The 21,460-nt window shown below is 36.0% G+C and overlaps 1 protein-coding gene across 2 annotated transcripts in view; it reads left to right on the top strand.

The window, feature by feature from the left end:
- The first annotated feature begins 1,173 nt into the window (after window positions 1-1,173).
- LOC107688763 (alsin-like) overlaps window positions 1,174-21,460 on the top strand; it is a 21,773-nt gene continuing 1,486 nt past the window's right edge. Inside the window, exons 1-33 of one of the 2 annotated variants that reach the window (XM_016486525.1) lie at window positions 1,174-1,380; window positions 1,458-1,521; window positions 1,668-1,843; window positions 2,617-3,969; window positions 5,580-5,748; window positions 5,856-5,952; window positions 6,880-6,957; window positions 7,058-7,246; window positions 8,444-8,615; window positions 8,715-8,904; window positions 8,989-9,054; window positions 9,147-9,309; window positions 9,389-9,520; window positions 11,648-11,776; window positions 11,875-11,898; window positions 14,286-14,356; window positions 14,530-14,596; window positions 14,680-14,879; window positions 15,105-15,170; window positions 15,628-15,726; window positions 15,859-16,026; window positions 16,107-16,218; window positions 16,361-16,438; window positions 16,559-16,686; window positions 16,770-16,934; window positions 17,210-17,327; window positions 17,757-17,914; window positions 18,207-18,323; window positions 18,638-18,814; window positions 20,043-20,088; window positions 20,178-20,239; window positions 20,333-20,482; window positions 20,603-20,699. In XM_016486525.1, coding sequence (XP_016342011.1) covers window positions 1,499-1,521; window positions 1,668-1,843; window positions 2,617-3,969; window positions 5,580-5,748; window positions 5,856-5,952; window positions 6,880-6,957; window positions 7,058-7,246; window positions 8,444-8,615; window positions 8,715-8,904; window positions 8,989-9,054; window positions 9,147-9,309; window positions 9,389-9,520; window positions 11,648-11,776; window positions 11,875-11,898; window positions 14,286-14,356; window positions 14,530-14,596; window positions 14,680-14,879; window positions 15,105-15,170; window positions 15,628-15,726; window positions 15,859-16,026; window positions 16,107-16,218; window positions 16,361-16,438; window positions 16,559-16,686; window positions 16,770-16,934; window positions 17,210-17,327; window positions 17,757-17,914; window positions 18,207-18,323; window positions 18,638-18,814; window positions 20,043-20,088; window positions 20,178-20,239; window positions 20,333-20,482; window positions 20,603-20,699 — 5,040 coding nt within the window. In that variant the 5' untranslated portion in view covers window positions 1,174-1,380; window positions 1,458-1,498. The remainder of the gene's footprint in view (window positions 1,381-1,457; window positions 1,522-1,667; window positions 1,844-2,616; window positions 3,970-5,579; window positions 5,749-5,855; window positions 5,953-6,879; window positions 6,958-7,057; window positions 7,247-8,443; window positions 8,616-8,714; window positions 8,905-8,988; window positions 9,055-9,146; window positions 9,310-9,388; window positions 9,521-11,647; window positions 11,777-11,874; window positions 11,899-14,285; window positions 14,357-14,529; window positions 14,597-14,679; window positions 14,880-15,104; window positions 15,171-15,627; window positions 15,727-15,858; window positions 16,027-16,106; window positions 16,219-16,360; window positions 16,439-16,558; window positions 16,687-16,769; window positions 16,935-17,209; window positions 17,328-17,756; window positions 17,915-18,206; window positions 18,324-18,637; window positions 18,815-20,042; window positions 20,089-20,177; window positions 20,240-20,332; window positions 20,483-20,602; window positions 20,700-21,460) is intronic. The other variant, XM_016486526.1, reaches the window with a different exon arrangement.

The following is a 21,460-nucleotide window of genomic DNA, read 5'->3' as shown; positions in this document are numbered from 1 at the left end:
TTTGATATGGTAATTAATACTGAGACACTAATTTGGGCAAAGAGCGCTAATGACTTGTTTAAGACTTGAATCTTGCAGCTGAGGACTTGCAACTCGACTTGAACTTGCCTGTCTTGACTCGGGACTTGACTTGGGACTTGTCTGTCTTGACTCGGGACTTGACTCCAGACTTGAATGCAAAGACTCGAGACTTACTTGTGACTTGCAAAACAATGACTTGGTCCCACCTATGCAAACAGCTATGTCCCTTTTGTTGTCTGATTGACATTCCTCCTTTCAGGTCATTGTACATGGCCTTTTTGCTGTGAAATCTTTACTGTTTGTTTATAAAGTAAATGTAAGAATAACTTTTATATTGATAGACATTTTTAACAAGTTTTTTTTTTCTCATATTCTCACTATATTAATGAGCCATAAAAGCCTGACGTGATGCACAACAAATATGATGCTCAACAAAAACACACATATGCAAACTATATTGTAGGCTATTATATTTTGTCTAAACGTTTAATAAACAATAAAAAATATTTTTCTGAATATGTCTTTACAGACGTAAATACTTAAGTTTAATGAAAAACGTTGTAAATGCTGAATGGTTAAACGGTCAACGCTATTAGAATGTGAAATATTAAAATATGTTACATATTTTTGTTTCAAATGTCTCAAACAAACGCAAATTATTTGTTGTGAAGTGAGTTTCTGAACGACTTTTACGATTACATGCACTCATCACATTTGTTTATGATTTTCTTTATTGTTTTAATGATTTTCTTTAATGAAAATACACACTATCCTACATCTAAATGGCATATTTAATTATACCAGTATCAATTTGAAAGCAATTTTATTGGTTGGATTGCTTGAAATAATACTTTGGATTGCCAAAATACCAACACACACAAATTTAAATAAACACAAAAATACAATTAAAATTATGATCAAAACAGCGTGTTGCTCAAAAGAGCGTTGCTGCAACTTGTTCCCATAACAGCTGCATTTGACTATTTTGACAGTTTCCTGATTATACATGCATCTCCAAGGTTAAAGAAATCTAAATAATAAAGTTTTACATGATTTTCAGACAACATTCGCGTTTCCTAAATCTGTACAGTGAGACTATTATGACCCTCCGCGCTTTCCGTCGTTCCCACAACAAACTTCAAGTTGAGTCGCCAGCATTTTTTTAGATATCAAAAGCGGACAGCCATTCACACGCAAGCTACTGCAGGATGTTACGTTTCACTAAAAAAACAGTGTGCACAGTTTTGTAAATACGTTACGCTTATTGAACTTAAACGAGCTTAACTACTCTCTGTTTACTCTCTTGGGCGGTTTTAATATGTCAGAAGCTGAATTTCGATAAACATCTCGTCAGTGCTTGTAAGTGTTAGTAAGGGCGTGTGTCAGTTACTTTCGCTTGTGAAGTTCGTTTTAAATCACTATTTTATGTCATTTAGATGCTGGAGTGGCTGTCACACCGTCTGAAATGGATTAAATCATGCCGATGGAGGAACAGAGCTGGTGTGTACTGATTTCTGTTATAATGTGTTACTATTTGAAAGTGCTTTCTGTCATTATTTATTCCCTCTTGTCTCGTTACAAACCGGCATGCTGTTATTTTCCCGTCCATTTGAACGCAAAATTAATTTTGAGGAATGTTTACCCAGCTCTTTGCATCAGTTATTCAGTTCCAGCTCTGGAGAAGAGAGGGGCTCTAGAGAGAAAGGTGTGCTCTACAGATGGCAGGGCTATTTCTGCAGGGTGACCCCAGAGAGACTGCTGCTGTCCAGGCCAGTGCTTCATGCTGCACTGGGGACTTTACATGGACTTCTGCTGACAGAAGGTCAGAAGCAAGCTGTAAATGAAGATGAAATGACCGCATAATTCAGTTGCATACTGTTGTAGTCAAGAGTTTACATGCACCTTGCAGAATCTGGAAAATCTGGGATTTAAAAAAAATAAATAAGAAGGATCTTAAAAATTGCATGTTTTTGTCAGTACTGTATGATTTTGACATCCATCTTTTCACCGTAAGGACAATTGAGGCACTCATCATAACACAACAGTCGCAAAAGTGTTGGACATTCATTGATGCTCAAGAAAGTAACATAAGGAAAGAGAAATCTTTTTGAAGTTGATGATCAGGGTACTTTTTCTTATTTTACCTTTTGGGAAACATGTAAGTATCTAGTTTAACTTCTGAAAGACAGTATTAAAATATGAGCTTTAGACAGAATAAGAAAAATGTACATGTCTTCATCTTTTTGAGTTGTTTACAGATTCTGCAAGGTGTATGTAATTTATACGTCATGGATAAAATTGATCTTTTATAGTTTTTCATTTAATTTATTCCTCTGAGATATATTAGTTGAGTTTTTGTTTTGTAACAAATCAGTAAAATTTTTAATTTTCATGGCTGTGTTTCACCCTCTTCTGGCCCCTTAAATATGTTGTTTTAATCTGTAGGAAATTGTATTTTCTCATTAATTTTCTATTTAATTTAATTAATTAATTTAGTAATGGTACCAATCCTTCTTCCTGACTGATCTGACTGAAGACTGATCTCTTGGTCTCTTGGACAGTATTGTATAATTGTCAAACATGTTTCTCTCTCAGATGGGCATGTGTATAATTTTGGCGAGCAGCCATGGAAACGAGTCGAATCTCAGCCTTCCGGCCCTGTTATAGAGAGCGCCCTGAGCGGTCAGCGTGTGATCTCTGTGTCAGCGGGCAGCTATCACTGTTCTGCTGTAACGGAGGATGGCCTCATCCACATGTGGGGGGAGAACTCTCATGGCCAGTGTGGCGTCTCTGGAATGGACCAGGTACCCAGTCCCACTCCCGTTAATGTGGTGGATGGCGAGATCCATCCTCCGCAACTGGTCCAAGTCCTGAATGTAGCCTGCGGAGCGCAGCACACTCTGGCCCTGTCAAGAAAGCATGAGGTGTGGGCATGGGGTAGTGGCTGCCAGCTGGGACTAGTCACCAATATATTCCCGGTATGGAAACCCCAGAAGGTGGAGCATCTTGTGGGAAGATATGTGGTTCAGATTGCTTGTGGTGGGTTTCACAGCCTGGCTCTGGTTCAGATTCTTTCTCCCCCAGACGACAGTCAGCAAGCTCGGGATAGATGTGGGCAGTGTAAGCAGAGCATTTACACCGTGACTGACAAGGATGACCATGTTGTTATCTCTGATGAGCATTACTGCCCACTTGGAGTGGAACTGACTGATTCTAAAGAAGGTCGAAGGTCAGGACAGAGTTCTCCAACCCAGACACCACAAAGTAAAAACTCCTCACCCCACTTCGAAGTATCCCCGTTGACCTTGAAGAACATCTGCGAAGACCCAGGTTTTTCAGTCAGATCTCAGCAAAATACAACAAGCCAGGAGTCTCAACCAGTCCCTGCTTTATCTGAAACCGGACATGCACGTCTACGACGAACCAAAAGCAATCCCTACCCTGATGAGCAAGCTCTGACAGACTACCTCAAAAGAATTTCAGACCAGACCCTCGCTGAGCAGGCCGAGGCCAACTCTTTGGGAGGTTCCCATCCTCCGAGCCGTCAGTCGTCACTTACATGTCCTTTCCGATCAGACCAAAGTGATGAGCTTACACTACGTCCCTCTTCACCAGCACTGAGTCGAACTGATATCAGATACAGACAACGCTGTGCATCAGATACTGTCACAGACCGGAAACACTCTCTCCATTTAATACCAACACTGGATTCCACTTCTGATGATTCTTCACTGCACTCAAGTGTGGATGGAGGCGTTTGCATCAGTGACCACGTGGTTAGCAATGGATGTTTATTTGAGTCCTGTGAGGAGGGAGGAGAGACAGCTGGAATGGACTTCTGTCCAGCAGATCCTCTTCAAGTCAAGAAGAGCACCAGTCTGACGGACATCACGTTAGAGGACGCTGAAGCACGTAATCGCAGAAGGTCTTTACCTGGCTTCTCTCCAGGTATTGTGAACCTCAAAAGTTTATTTGAAAAATATGTTTATAAAATATTAAATCAGGGGCTAATATAACATTTTATTCATTCTACATGAGTGTGTTGTCTTAATCAACCAATCAGGGCTCAACAATAAGTTGTTTTCTTCTAAAGTTTAGATTTTAGTGGCCCAGCCAACATTTTAACTTGCTAATCATCACAAAATATGACTTTTGATTTTAGTTGGGCGTTAGCCAACTGGATGTTATTATAGTGGTGAGAAATGAGCAGAATTTGCAAAACCAATGTAGAAATGCAAGGAAAAAAAAACAAACATTTAAATTAGCAAAATAAATGAATGTACATTTTTCAGTAACCATGCAGTAAATTTTTCATCAACTGGCTTCAGCTTGCCATCCATATTGTTGAGCAATGGTAAGAACATATGTGACCTTGGAGCACAAAACCAGTCATAAGGGTCAATTTTTTTGAAATAGAGATTTATACATCACCTGACAGCTGAATAAATAAGCTTTCCATCAATGTATGGTTTGTTAGGATATGACAATATTTGGCCGAGATACAACTATTTGAAAATCTGGAATCTGAGGGTGCAAAAAATCTAAATATTGAGAAAATTGCCTTTAAAGTTGTCCAAATTAAGTTCTTATCAATGCATATTACTAATCAAAAATTAGGTTTTGATATATTTATGGTAGGAAATTTACAAAATATCTTCATGGAACATAATCTTTACTTAATATCCTAATGATTTTTGGCATAAAAGAAAAATCGATAATTTTGACCCATACAGTGTATTGTTGGCTATTGCTACAAATATGGCCGTGCTACTTATGATTGGTTTTGTGGTCCAGGGTCACATATGACCTGCCAAATACTATGTACTTTATCTTGCTACTTTAACTTGCTACTATTTAAATCATATGCATTTTTTATGCAAAACACTTTCACTTGCAGAAGAAATGAATCGGCTGCACAAAGGGTATTTCTACGATGGCATTGGTTACTGAAAGCTTTACTTTTGCATGATGCTGCATCCACATTGATCGTAGTTCCAAGAGCACTGTCATATTGGTCAGCGAGACAAAAAGTTACAGAGTGCACTTTTAATTGATAGTTCACCCAAAAGTGAACATTGTGTTATCATTTACTCACCCTCATGTTGTTCCAAACCTGTATGACTTACTTGCTTACACTTTATTTTAAGTTGTCCTTGTTACAGTGTAAATATACATTTACTGAGTATAATTAATTAACTACATGTACTTACCATATAGGTAGGGTTAGGATTAGGATTTAGTGTTACTTGCATGTAATTATGCTTAATTTATTGTTATTATAATAGTAAGTACATGTAACGTGCAACAAGGACACTTGCCACTTATTTTATTCTTTAGAACACAAAATAAGATATTTTGAGAAGTGTTTTTGTCTATACAATGGAAGTTAAAGGTCACCAAAACTGTTTAGGTTCCAGGTTTAAATACTTTTTTACAGGAATTACAGAATTATTATTTTGGGGTGAACTCTCCCTTTAAAAACTTAAGGTTGTAGAAATTCAGTTTATTTAGTTGGTTATTTGCATGAAGAGTATTTTTAATACGCTGTTGAATTTCAGTGTCACCTTCTGGCAGTCATCGAACCAACCATTTAAGAGCTGTAGTAGGTGCCAGGACTACTACTACTACCTCAGAATGCAGAAATATCCTTCCTTCCCTCTACACTGAGGTGTGGAGTTGGGGGAGGGGCCAGGAAGGTCAGCTAGGTCATGGAGACTATTTGCCCAGGTACATTAGAGCCCTCATAAACACATAAGTGTTTTGTTTATGTTTAACTGTTCATGTCCTTGACCACAGTGCATGACTGGAAACATATTTTGGTTTTCCTCCTACAGGTTACAGCCTCTCTGCATCAAGAGCTTAAGTAAAAAGGAAGTTGTCAAGATCACTGCTGGAGCAAATCACTCATTGGCACTGACAGCTCAATGCCAGGTAGAGAGGGACTTCAGAATATTTCTCCTTTCGATTATAGACTGCAACAGTGTCTTCAAAATTCTTCAGTAAGGCGTTTTAGGCCTGAACTGATTCATAGCAAAAATATACATACAAAAATATAAAAAAGATGCAAAGTACAAGACTGTATATTTATAAGGAAATTACTACTGTATTAATCCCTTAAAGCCTTGCAAGTGATGTAACAGCAGCCTGAGTCTCATTTCTGTCATTTTAAATGTGTTTTTTTTTTTATATCAGAAAACTGTAGTATTGCATTTGAATGGGATTGTTTGCTTTGTAAAAACTTTAAGTAGGTACTAGGTAGCTAGCTAATGTTACCCTACCAGCTGTCAAAACATAAGCACAATCCTGCTTGTCACGATTGCCATTATGATAACAGCAACTTCTCTTATCAGAGGCTCTTGTCTCATTATTGTAAGTAGTAGTGTAGTGCTGCTCCTTGAATTTGGCTGTTAAATACAGTGAAGTTGCATATGATTGAACACCTTGTAGCTTACGTTAGGTCTGTTTTGAATATTTAGGCCACTGTAATTTTAGTTTTGTTTATATACTTTACTATTTACTTTTTATTACAATTTTAGTTTATATGTTAGCAATTTTGTTAGTAATTTGTTGCAATTTTTTTCCTTTTTTAAATTTACTATAGCTTCAATATATTTTTGTTTAATTTAAAAAATTGTAATACTTCAACTTAAACTTAGTTATTTCTGTTACATGCCAAAGCAACATGTCTAATTTCCATTTAAGCTTTATAAGTATTTATATTTCAGCTTTATTACGACTAGCGAAAATAATTATTAATAGTTTAACTATTAGTATATAGTTATAGTATAACAAATTTTTCTGTTCTCTTCTGTCACCTCTTCCTCATAACAATAAGTGTGTATTTCTTCTCTCTCACAGGTTTATTCCTGGGGAAGTGACAAATTTGGACAGCTGGGTCGTATAAATGCTCCTAGCACAGTTCCTAATCTCGCCATGGTAATTATTTGATGATATGCAATCACTTTTTCTGCAGACCTTCCCTTTTAAGGCATACAGTTCCCTGTATAACAATGAATGTGCTTTTATGTGACGATAGATTTCTGAGGGTATCCGTGTGTGGGACGTGGCAGCAGGGCAAACGCACACTTTGCAGCTGGCTGATGGAGACTGTTATCAGCCCATACTGTACTACAGCGGAGAGCAGGTGCTGGAGAGCACTGACAGCGCTCATCCCCTCTCCGGGACCTACACCCAGACGCCCACCCTTCTGCCCTTCTGCATGAATGTTCGTACAGACCGTTATGACAGTTTATTCTGTTGATACAGTTATTTATTTTTACTTTGTGTAGGCTGTTAGCAAAATAACATCTGCATTTATTAGTGTTACACAATTAAACTTATAAATTATCTGAAGCCATCCTGCTTCACTGTAGAGTACACCATTGTAAAACATAGCACAAAATCAGTGACAAAGAAAAGGAAAAAAAATAATATTAATGATTAAATATATATATATATATATATATATATATATTAAATAATAACAAAATAGCCAAAATAAAATAGACCTTCCAAAATACATCTAAAAATAAAACTACTTTTTAGTTATATTATTTGATGTATTTTTGTTTATAAATCTAAAAGAAAATAGCAGTCTTAGATGAAAAACTAAATTAAAATTGGAAATGTTGCTGTGTCAGGTGAAATTCATTGAACTACTAAAAATAACTAAAATATATATATATATATATATATTAGTGCTGTCAAAACGATTAATTTATAAACAATAAATAAACTAATAACTAATAAATTAATAAATAAAAGTTTTTGTTTACATAATATATGTATGTGTACTGTGTATGTGTATTATGTATATATAAATACACACACATACAGTATATATATTTAAAATATTTACATGTATTTACATGCATACATTTATATTCATATTTATAAATGTATATTCAATTTGTTATATATAAATATATTTAATATATAAACATAACATTTTTCTTAAATATATACATGCATGTGTGTGTATTTATATATACATAATAAATGTACACAGTACACACATATATATATATTATGTAAACAAAAACTTTTATTTTGGATGCGATTAATCGTTTGACAGCACTAAATAAAACTAATGCTTACACCGAAATAAAAACTAAATAAAAGTATTTGTAAATATTTTTAAAAACAATGTAATACAAAATACAAAAACACATAACAAAATTACAACTACAAATAAAAATAAAAATGAAAACATATATAAAAATTTAATTCAAAATGTTGATAAAATCTATAATAGTATATAAATAATTAATTGAAACTGCTTGAATACATAATTTTTCCAGCAAGTATCAGTGATTGGTTAATGTATAATATACTGGAAGGTAATCACATTCATTTTAATATTTGTGATTTACTGTTATGTAAAGTTGCAATTTACTCTAATTTGTCTGTGTCCTTTGTTTAGATTGGCTATGTGAGTAAAGTGTTTGGGGGAGGACTGAATTGTTTGGCTTTGGCCGATCAAAACGCGATGGGTTTCATAGCTTCAATCCATGAACTAGCTTCAGCAGAGAGGAAATTCTACTGCACCCTCAGTAAGGTGAAGAGCAAAATCCTGAGCCCCCTTCTAGCCCGTGGTATGTAACAGATTGTTTTACTCATTGCACATTTTGTTTTGAATTTGTGGATTGTTACTGTTTTTTTATATTGTTTGTACCCACTCTGTTGTAATGTAGCAAGTTTGGCCTTGTCTCTGGGTCAGTCCTCCATGTTGCTGTTTCAAGAGATGGCTAGTAGTTTCAGCAAGCTTTGCCATCTGACAGGACAGCACTCGGTATCCCTCACCAACTTCCTGCAGCGAGGCAAAGTGATCAAAACACTGGTCTTGATCAAGAGCACAGACATTTTCATGGACACGTATAAAGAGTAAGTATTCAAACTCAAGAGACGTTAACATCTTTTATATTTTCAAATCTCTATGATAACATCAGTGATGATGTTTATCCTCAGGTACAGCGATCCAGTAGGAAACTTTCTTGTTATGGGAGGATTCCAGTCATTGCTGAAGCCCTCACAGTGCGTTGTCATACTCATTAATGTATCATCTATGGGCATCATTATAATATATGCAAATAATATATTTGGTCATGCATGATCTGTTTCTTCAGAGAATGCTTTGGGAAGAAGCTGGAGTTGATACAGACTCTGCTAGAGTCCAAGGAGAAGAATGCATCACCCTATGATCTGTTAGTCAACTTGTTTTATATGCCCTTGCAGCACCTGCATGGGTATAACAGATTACTTCTAAAACTAGCCCACTGCTTTGAAGTGGTAAGAAAATTATTTTCATTATGCTCTTTAAAGGAATGAAAGTGGCATAAAAATACATGACAAATCTTTTATTTTTTAGAACACTGAGGAATATGATTGGATTCAAAATGGCTGCTCCAAATATGAAGCTTTAGCCTGCCTTGTCAGCAAGCAGAGAAGAGATGCTGAGGCCACTTTCAATTTCTGGAAGAACTTCAAAGGGAAGAATTCGGTATGGTGCAGAATGTGAATAATTAGTTGCAGTCCTGGCTTCTGATGATGTGCAGTAGTACCTGTCTGCCAGGTCACTGTGCAGCTCCCATAGCTGTTGTTTTTGTTGGATAGCAACATGCTTGTATATGAAGGACTACGTACATTACCGTTTAAAAGTTTGGGGTTGGAAAGAAGTCTATTTATTTAATCAAAATGTATTTAATCAAAAGTACAATAAAACAGAAATATTGTGATATATTATTGCAATTTAAAATAGAAATATTGTAAAATATTATTAGATTTTTTTTATTTGTATATATATTTTAAAATGGAATTTATTCCTGTATTGGCAAAGCTGAATTTGCAGCAGCCATTATTCTAGTCTTAAGTGTCACATGATAATTTGATGCTTAAGAAATATTGTACTGTTTTACAGTTTTCTGGATTCTTTGTTGAATAGAAATTTCAAAAGAATAGCATTTATTTGAAATAGAAATCTTTTGTAACATCAGTTTTGATTAATGCATCCTTGCTGAATAAAAGTATTAATTCCTTTATAAAAACTTACTGACCCCAAACTTTTCTACAGTATATCCTCCAACTGAATTGTATTTTTGTTTCACAATAACGTCAATTTGCTTCTGTCTTGCTGCATGTCTTGCTCTTTAGTTAAATTCACAATAGTTAGGTGTGCTGTCTAACATTTTAATATTTTACAAACCTTTCTGTGCAGTAAGATTGGAAAATTCGCTTGTTTGCCCAGCAGCCATTTTAAATGTTTCCATTCAAATGCAAAAAAGAATTAATTTGTAAATGAAGTTGAGCGAACACAAAAAGCATATGAAGTTTTGACAGCTGATGCTTTAAGCATTCACATATATAACAAAATTCTCAGCGTGAAAACACCCTCATAAATGAGTAGGGATGTAACGATTCACTCAACTCACGATTCGATTCGAATCACGGTTTTGATTTCCCGGGTCGATTCACTTTTTTTTTTTTACAAAATGAGATTTAAGACAAATTATAAATTAAATTTGTCCTTTTATTTTTTACAAAACTAAATTGAAATTTTAAAACAAGCCCCAAATCAAATAAATAACACAAATAAAATATATATCTTCATATAAACAAAATAAGGCTTTGTCTATGCTCTTTCCATTTAAATTAGAGGCAACCACTGCATTTTAATCATGATCCAAACAAAGATGCTGCATACATGCAACATGAGCAGTTTTTAATCTAAATTAGATTGTATAATGTCGAAATTTGAAGCAAAAATAGAATGGTTTGACTTCAGTTTTGTGAAACTATACATACAAAAATATCTGCATGAAACAGAAACAGCAGACGAGCTGAATGAGACACAGATACACTCTCTGCCAGCAGGTGGCGCTTAAAGCATTTCCTTGGTTTCGGCTGTAAACAAAGCAATGCAACGCTGCATTATAAAAAGAAAAAAATACCATCTAAACTTTTATAAAGACTAAGTTCCCTTCAGACATACATTCATATAAACTCCTACCTCTAAATGAATCGCGATTTGTTTAGCATCTCAACCAATTTGAATCGTCACATATTTGAATCGATTTTCAACCGGCTCGCGGTTATTCGTTACATCCCTATAAAATGAGTGCGTGTGAAGAGTACTTGCAGTATGCATTTGAGCAGTAACAATCTACTAAGATCAAGGCAAGTAGCAAATTAGATGAACTTTTCATTCTTACCACATATGTTGTCTTTACTAAGCAACAGTTTCTGGGTCAATACGAGAATTGTTTTAATAATCAACTAATAATAAATGTTGGCCTGCTGTAGTGGTTCACGCATAATGCAATATAATCCGCCACTGTGAAAATGTACCAGTGTTTGGCTGGTGTTCATTTCCCTCCCTGTACTTGTGACTGTACAGTATATTACTTCCACTGTATAATGTGGTTAAGTTGGCCTAGTTACTGTTTCCTTTAATGAAGTTGAATTGCTCAGCGTGCTGCAAGACTAAATAGTGTCAGATATGACCACATAAGTTTCAGATACATTTCTGTTTAGTTAATGTGGAAACCTGTGTGTGGCTGGGTGGATTCATGTGCACACGTCATGTGTCTGCATGTGTGCCGTTCTCTTTACGTGACCTTCTCTTTCTCAGGAATCCCTGCGTAAGCCGTCTCGTCGTCTGGTTTGTGAGAGCAGTAATAAAGCTCTGACGTTACAGAATGCTGGAAGATTCTCTGCCAGCTGGTTCATCCTCTTCAGTGATGTGCTGGTTCATGCACAGGTTAATTCATTTTAACACAAAATTTACCACCCTGTAATTTTCATTACACTCATTTTTCATTTTATTCATGTTTTTTTTTATTGTCTTCATTCATTCAGGGAACTATTCCATCAAAGAAGCTTGTGAGTATTGTGTTTTTCAATTCCTGCTTTCACAGAAGCAGTGTATACTTTACGGCTTGATTTGAGCCTGAAAAAAAAAACATTATAAAGCCTGAAATGTCCACATGGAAATTGTTGTTTGATGAAATTTTCCCATGCTAAGGCCTCTTCGTTTCTTCCTTTTGAATCATCAGCTGGCATCTTTTCCCTTTATTATTTTTGGTTCTAATTGAAGTTCATTATTCTGCCAATGAAAGATGCATGTAGAGTCATGCTATATTGTAATCAGATTAATGGAAAGAGTGGGCAACAGAGATGATAGTGTGAATGTTAAACCTTGCTTTAACATGGAATCTTTATGCATTAACTATTGCTATTAACTATTAACATTTTGTGCCCAATGTTAAACTTGTTTAAAACCGATCAGTGTGTTGAAGACGTGGCCTGGCAGATAGTGTGCATATTCCAACGTGAATTCAAGTCTTGCTTGTGTCATTTGCAACACATTCTCCCTGTCATTATTAGCCAGCATTGCTGGCTTTTTTTGCAAAACATTGCTATTGTTTTGTTGCATTGTTAACTAAAACTACTATACTGTTAAATAAAGCTTAAGTAAAATATGAATGTTAGATGAAAAAATTTAAATATTGCATTGGCAAATAACTTGAATAATAAAATTACTATAATATAAAAAGAAAGCCATATAGAAATATGTATAAACAAACCCCAATATAAATGACAGAAACACATAACAAAATTATTAAAATGAAAACTGAAAATATTAAGATAAAAGCTAGTTCAAAATTGTAATACATGCTATAATAGTATATAAATAATACTAGTACTACATCAGTAAAATGGCAGAAAACCAGAAATGGAATTAAAAAATAATAGTTAGGGCAACTTATAAGACATTTTGATCCTAGTTTTAAACTGGTTTTAAACACTGAATCTCCATTAATTTAAACTTTAAGAATATATCAGTTGTTGTTTTCGAGCGTGTGCGCGTGTGTGGTCCGGGTATACCATGTCCCCACAAGGATAGTAAAACTTGCAATTTTTGATGATGTGGTTACAAAATGTAGATGTCCATGCGGAAATAGTTTTTAAAATCAGACTAAATGTTTTTTTTTTGTATTATTTATTTAGAAAAATTACAAGTGCCCATTTTTTGTAAGTGGTAGGTTTAGGGGTAGGGTTAGTGGATAGAATATAATGTTTGTACAGTATAAATGTCTATATCTATGTAGTCATCATAAAACCAAAAAAAACATTGTGTGTGTATTTGTTTGTCGGGTATGCTGGCATATTGCCTCATATTGCTTTGTGGTTTTTGAAACTTGAACTGTGTATGTTCTGCTGTGATGTTTTCTTTGCACGCTTGGTTGGTCTGTGTTTCTTCTTGGTCTAATTTGCCAGTGATTTGAAAATGGCAATGACATTTAAATGTTTCAATTCCTCCCTTTTGTCTGCACATGCTTTTAATAACAGTTTTTTTACAATGTCTAACCACTCACACACCTCAGAGGGGCTCTACTTCACCCATATACTATCATATCATGCCATAGCACATCATATTGTTCTGTTTCGTTGCATACTTTTTATTTCCTTAAAATTAAATGGATCTTTTTAACTGTTGATTTCTGCCTGTAGTTGTAGTAATATGTTTGGGTGTTGGGTGTGGTTTCCCTTGTGCAAGAGTAGTTACATGGGTGTGTGTTTGTGTGAATGGGTGGGTGAAGCTCCTTGAGGAACTGACAGTGTTTAATATGGCTAATGTGTTTTTTTTTCTTTCAGGCAAACCTGTTTTATTCACAAATTAGATGCATTTCCTGTTTAAAGGTGCCATAGAATGCATTGATACAATATTTTAAATTGTTCTCTGATATCTACATAGAAGGTATGTGGCTTAGGTAAGGGCAAAACCTCCCCAGAAACAGTTTTACATGTCCATTTACAACCCTAGGATTTGTCCCTAGAATTAAATGGTCTGTTTTGACCTTATTTGGAAGGATCATGAATAATAATGTTGAGATCTGCTCTGATTAGCTGTTTCACAGTGCGGCTCAATGTTGAGCTCTGCTCTGATTGGCTGTTTCACAGTGTTGCTCATTTCAGTAGCTCACAGCAGGAAGAAACAGGGAAAATATATATTTCAATACATTCTCTCGCAGTTATATCGTTGGGTAATTATACTGTATATAAAATGCGGGCATCAGGGAGCCGCTATTAATATGCGGGGCATTGAAACTTATTTCGAATGCACGATCGCTTTTCATGTTATTTTCATAAATCTGCAGCAGCAGAGCAGAGGCTTTAGTTTTATTCCCTTCTTAATATACTGTAGATGAGGGAGTGGTTTGCTTATAATGTAACTGATTAAATTCTCTCTCTCTCTGTTTCTACAGTTCTCATCTCATTACGTCTATCCACTTGCTACACTCTGGGTGGAGCCCATCTCAGATGAAAGTGTGGGCCAGTAAGTTATCCATCTTAACATCTTTTATCTTTCGTTTTCAGTTTTAGTTCATTTTAATGTAATTTAGTTTAGCACATGACATTTCAATAAATATTAAATGGTCTGGAATGGTCAACCCATCAACCAATGAAAAACGTTTCTGCCCCAGTTTAAACTATGACTGTCATTACTAGACATGGCCTTAAGCTGACCACACCTGAAGATAACTTTGTTGTTCTGGCAACATCCCCTTTGGAAAAGGTAATGCTCTTGATGCGGTAGGAATTTGGTTGAGAAGTTTTTCTGTTTTGCATTAATTCTACCGTCCGCTGGCTTTCTGGTAGGGGAAGTGGCTGAGAGCCATTAACCAGGCCATTGAGGACGTGCTTGCTTTAGGCCTGAACGGAAGGACACGTGTGTCTAGAAGCAGCCAGAAAAGTGAACCACCTGTGTCACGCACGTCTACCTACACTTTCAGCAAAGAGGGCCGACTCAAAGATGCCACGTATGAGGGCCGCTGGCTGTCAGGCAAACCTCACGGCAAGTGAGTGCATGCCCATAATGACTGTTTGTATTCACACTCTATAGAAAAAAAAAACATTCTTTCAAAAATTTCTCTCAATCGCTTAAGCAGGGCTGTCATGCATTTATATTTTTTTCAGGGAACACCGGTGGTAGTCCTGCTTAACGTGCAAAAACCTTTTTTTTTTCATCTTTGAATTAACTGTGGTTCACATGTACTTGTACCTTCTGTTCTTTTCTTTAATAGAGGGACTCTGAAGTGGCCAGAGGGGACAGTTTACTGTGGCACATTCAAGAACGGGTTGGAAGATGGGTCAGTATGCACAGTTTAAGATTAACATACATACCCGTGTTTGCAGATTCTTTGTTATACACTAGCATTTATAGTGTTTGCAAAGACTTCTGTTATGAATAAATGCTGTTCTTTTGATCTTTCTATTCATCAGTTATCCTGATAAAATAAAAACACATGACAGTTTCCACAAAAATATTAAGCAGCACAACTGTTTTCAACACTGGTAATAATGAAAAAAAAAAAAGTCTCCTGAGCACCAAATCAACACATTAGAATGATCATGTGACACTGAAGACTGAAGTAATGACAGCTGACAATTCAGCCTTGATATCACAGGAATAAATTACTTTCTTTAAGATTCTAATAACAAAACAGTTATTTTAAATTGTAATAATATTTCACAAAATGACTGTTCACTATCTTGATCAAATAAATGCAGCCTTGGTGAGAATAACCATTTCTATTTTCTTTGCAGATTTGGAGATTTTATGACGCCCAACACAACCTTAAACAAGTTTGAGCGTTACCAAGGTCACTGGAAGGAGGGGAAAATACATGGCTTTGGCACATTTTGGTAATAATCATGTAAATGTGTATATTATAAAGCTCTTTGAACCATTATCAGTTAATGGGGGACCCTGAACATCTTAAATTGTTATAGTTGCCATCTAGTACCTTGCCCATGGTCTGATTGTGGTCTTTGTAGGTATGCTTCAGGTGAGGTATACGAGGGCTCATTCAGGGACAACATGTGTCATGGTCACGGCATGTTACGGAGTGGAAAGTTAGCCTCTCCTTCCTCCAGTAGTGTGTTTGTGGGCCAGTGGGTTCAAGGCAAGAGAACAGGCTATGGGGTGTGTGATGACTTCAGCAGGTATGTTCATTGTAGTTACCAAATTTGAGATTTTAAACATCCTCCTGAACAATTCAATAATTTGTTTTTATATCTCCCAGAGGAGAGAAATACATGGGAATGTGGCTCGATGACCAGCGTCATGGAGTCGGAGTCGTTATAACTCAGTTTGGATTGTATTATGAAGGAATCTTCTGTAATAACAAGATGATGGTCGGTTGAGATGTTATTATATGCCTGCATTGAAGTGCCTGTAAATTGCTTATATTAAATATACACTTCTTTAGCTGTTTTGGCACTAGATACAGTGTGTACTATTATTTGAGCAACTTACTATGTCTTTTGTCTGATGTAGGGCAATGGGACTCTTCTCTGTGATGATGACACAGTCTTTGAGGGAGAGTTTTTAGAGGACTGGACTCTGTGCGGAAAGGTATCTTTGAATTAATTTGACCAATTTCTGTCACAGTAAATCTATAGAAACTCTATTTGTGATTTGTGCATGTGAATGCTTCTGTGTATCTGAATCTCCTGTGGTTTTATGGATGTGAAGGGTGTTCTGTTCATGCCTAATGGTGACTCTTTGGATGGGGTCTTTGATGGTCACTGGGGAGCCGGTCTAAGAGTGGCTGGAACTTTTACAAAACCCTTTGAAGCTTTGAGGAGAGAAAGAAAGATACCGTAAGTGTGTCATGAATAATGCTTTGGCCTACTGTATATTTATTTGTATTTTTTAATCTGTGTTTGTGTTTGTGTGTGTGTAGTGTGGCTGGTCAACACGCAGTGCCTGCAGAAGAAAAGTGGAAGGCAGTGTTTGATGAGTGCTGGAGTCGATTAGGCTGTGAAGGTCCTGGAGAAGGAGTGCATGAGAAAGCCTGGGAGAACATCGCCATCGCTCTCACTGCCAGACGCAGACAACAGAGATATCGGTATGTACACACACACACAAAGCAATGAACAAGTAAAGATGTGATCACACTTTGTAACATACAGTACAAAATGCTTTATACTCTGCAACATATAGTTAAGGGTTTAATGTTACACTCCAGGGCTTCTTTTTTTAAATTAAATAACAAATACTAATTCAATAGTTCACCAAACTGGAACTTTGGTACACAAAAGACAAAACTTCTTTATTTGTATGCACATGAATGTAAGTGAACAGAGCATGAAGAAATCGTCAGTGATGTATGTTTGTCTATAGTCCAGAGGAGCTAAGCCGATCTCAAACTAAGATGCTGGAGAGCCTTGAGGTGATTCCTCAACATGTGGTCCCTGTTACTGCTGACTCCTACAACAGCATCCGTCGGTATCTCTTGAAGGTGAGATGTTCAAAGGCTTATTAACACTAAGTCTGCACAGCTGTACAGATGCATCAAAAAGCATTTGGACACTTATGGTCACAATTAAGAGTGTCATTGAATTAGATACAAAATATCAATCCAAGTGGCATCTGCAAACAGATGATGCTAGAGCTTTTTCAGAACTAATTTACTTTTCTAAGCCATGTTTGCAATGACACCAACTGGTGTGAAGGGGATTTTTAGTGAAGAGACCTGGCTTAATTTATATAGATCACAGATGTCTTAGCACAGTAACCACAGGTGGTCACATAGTCTTCATCTTGATTTTGATATTGTAAGATGTATATGATTTTTATTTACAATAAATGCCATTTGGTTTAATCATTTCTTACATAATGCAGTTATACTACTGTTCAAAAGTTTGGGGTGGTTACTAACTCCCTTTAGGCCTGTGATACCCCTCATCACCCTCTGGGCTGGCTGCTGGAGACCCTTGTGACTGTGTACAGGATGACTTATGTTGGTGTGGGCTCTAATAGACGCCTCCTACAGCAGGCAGTGGAGGAGATCCAGTCGTACCTAACGCGCATATTTCAAATAGTCAGGTAACACTTCTCATGCTTCAATATGAGTTACCAGAAACCTTTAGTGCTTTAAAAGCCAGCAGAGCATTTTGCAAAGCTCATAGGAAGCATTTGACTTGTGAAGGTTCTGTTCTTCTTTTAGTTTTACTACTTCATTACTTAATGAACTCGGCTAAATGTAATAATGAGGTATACTGTTCATTTCATTACAGTGTCAGAGACCACTGCATACTTGATATTCCTTATAAACTTATAAGGAATATTAAGTATGTTGTTGTTTTTCAAATATTTGTGTTACAAATATGTGCTGCAGGTTTCTGTTTCCTGGTCTCCCTGAGGATGGAGGTTTTATTTTGGATTCTTCCAGTTCCTCAGATGAGGGCACAGAGTCTCTTAACAGCAGTACACATTCAGAAACACCACAGCAGGGGTAAGACAGCATCACTGTCACTCGACTACTGTTTTGTTATTTCTGATTTTCGCACTTTTTAGTTACATTACATTAAGTTAAATTTACTCCGATCTATCTATGATCTATTATCAATCTATTATATATTTAAAAAATCTTTAGTAGCATTGTACATCTCTTTACTGTAACTTCTGATCATTTTAATGGATCCATGCTGAATAAATGTTTCAATTCTTTAAAAATCGCTCTTACCACAAAAGATAAATAGATCTATACAAATGGATAGATATAGTTACTTTCTGAAAGTATGACAGTCTTGTGTTGTGTTACTGCAGTTGGTTAGTGAGCAGCTCAAGTCTTATCCTGCCGGTGTTGCTGCCGAGGCTTTACCCTCCTCTCTTCACTCTCTACACACTAGAGAAAGAGAGAGAGGAGGAGGTGTACTGGAACTGTGTGTTAAGACTCAACAAGCAGCCTGATCTTGCTCTTCTAGCCTTCCTTGGAGTACAACAGTAAGTGACAATAGTAACAGTACCATATGAAATATTATTCTTTTACAGTGTTTATGATACATTTATACTGACCATAAAAAGTATTTGGACACTTCAGTCATTGCAGTAGATGGAAAATATCAAACTAACTGGCATTCATGTTAAACATATAGCACAAACACTTTTTTCAAATAGGACATCATGAAAAGTAGTTTGGTTGATGAAACAATGGATATATTTGATATATGATATTTGGACACCAAAATATCATGTCCTTGGTAATTAATTAATTCATTCATCTAATTCCGAGTATGGGTCACCATACTTGGCCACATGTCACGTCACTTTCACTGTCACTTTCACTTTAATTAGAAGGCATTGCAAAAATGCATTAGTAGTCAATTCACTTTCACAATTCGCAGTAGTCAGTCAGCACTTTCTATGAAGACTATTTATAATGCAGTGCATTTATACAGGCATTTATAAGAGTATTCTTACTTTATTATAATGCATGCATAGTGCCTTATGACAATAATAAAAAAACACTTGTATGTATCATCTCATGAAAAATCGTAATGACAGTTTTAATATTATTTTTCTGACCTATTTGTGGTTATACCTTTTAAGAGTGTGATGAATTATAACACGTAATAAACACCATGTTATATCCACTTAACTTATAACGGAGTATAGTTCCCATATTTGTAATGTATTGTAAGTCCCTTATCTTGACAAAGTGTTCATTGTCTGATTTTAGTAAAGTAACCAAGGTTTTGTCTATTCTTAAACAGCCATAAGATACTATGAGGTGGTTATGAGACATTAAACTTTAAAAATGTCAAGATATGAGACTCATAATACATTATAACCATGGAAACTATAATGGTAACTTGGATATAATGTGTTAATCATGTGTTAAAAGTAATCATTACCTTAAAAATTATAACCAGTATTAAAATGTATTATAACTTGTGTTATGATTATTCATGAGATCATACAAAATACGTTTTTATAAGGCATTATGCATGCAAAAGACAATATTATATTTGCTATGTTTAATATTTCAAACCCAATGAAATCAAATGTGTGTTTTTTTGCTATTTTTAAGCATATAAACATTTAATTTCATAAGCGTGCAAATACTTTTTGTGGCCCCTGCATATACAGTAATAACCAATCAAAGCCCCAGGCCAGGAACGACGGTGGTTTTTACAATGTTGAGTTGAATCAATGTCATTTTGTTTTCCAGAAAGTTCTGCCCAGTGTCTATCTCTGTATTGGGAGAGAAAAAGCAGGTAATGCTTTGTCATTTCTAAGAAAATAATCAGTAATGACACTGATGGTAAAATATAACTTTATTGGTTTAATCGATTTTAATGGACAGGTCTTGCCTTGTACAAAAGACGCCTGCTTTGCAACTGCTGTTGAAACCCTGCAACAGATCAGGTAAAGATAGTCATGTGTGTAACAAAGGCAGAAAACAACAACAGGAACACTTCATTAGCTATCTCCTTTTTATTTTTATTTTTGCTTCTACAGCACAGCATTCACTCCCTCAGACAAGTTGCAGGTGATACAGCTGACCTTTGAGGAGATCACCCAGGACATGCAGGCTCTGCTTGGGCAAGATTTTCTGTGGTGCATGGATGACCTCTTTCCAATTTTCCTCTATGTGGTGCTCCGCGCACGGTACTTTTATAAACCTTTCACTGCATATGGACTTGTTGGCAATAAAGTTATCAGTTGAAACATTAATGTATGTGCAGTTTGTCTGCCCACGTAAAGAACCTGTCGCTTGTGAATGTGTAGGATCAGAAACCTGGGCTCTGAAGTGAGTCTGATAGAGGACCTTACAGACCCCAGTCTACAGCTGGGACAGCTTGGATTCATGTTGACGACTCTCAAGGTGAGAATTAAATTATATATTTTTTCACACAACTTCAGGGACAAATAACATTATTACTTATAAAATCATAAGGTTATGTCGTTAGAATATCAATTTTTACCTTGATTATTTAAGATTAGGCTTGTTAAATTCTTAGTTTGAAAGCTTAATGTAAATTTCTGAACTTGAATCTGAATAATAAATGTATGACATGACCTTTTAAAGTCTTTAAAGGGGTCATCAGATGCCCATTTTCCACAAGTTGATATGATTCATTAGTGTCTTAATGAATAGTCTGTAACATAGTTTGGTTAAAATTTCTCAATGGTAGTGTAAAACAACACCCTTTTTACCCTGTCAAAAACAGCTCTTTTCATAGCGAGCTGTTTCCTTGCATGCCGCTTTAAATGCAAATGAGCTCTGCTCGCCCTGCCCCTCTCTTCTGAGCCGCTCTCTGAGAGACGGTAAACTTTAGCTGCATTTGTCGTGAAACTTGCTAACTAGCACATTATTAGGAAAGGCAATTTGCAAATATTCATTAAAAAACCTTACACTCACTACTTCTGTAGATGAAGCTGGATCACGAATGATTTGCGCGAACATAAGCGCATTTAGGTAGATCGGGGGTGCATTCCCTTCAAAAACAAACGTAATCCACTGCATCTTCAGCGGCTCAGATGTCGGGAGTAAATGACTGATTGCTATGTTCATTATTGCATCCAACAACAGAACACCTCAATCGCTTAGGAGTCATTCTTGTCTACATCTGCTCCAGCGGTGAA

Source organism: Sinocyclocheilus anshuiensis, unplaced genomic scaffold (genome assembly GCF_001515605.1).
Source record: "Sinocyclocheilus anshuiensis isolate Anshui unplaced genomic scaffold, SAMN03320099.WGS_v1.1 scaffold9, whole genome shotgun sequence".
Lineage (NCBI taxonomy): Eukaryota > Metazoa > Chordata > Actinopteri > Cypriniformes > Cyprinidae > Sinocyclocheilus > Sinocyclocheilus anshuiensis.
The sequence above is the reverse complement of the archived record's forward strand: the minus strand, read 5'-3'. Positions and strand labels throughout refer to the sequence as shown.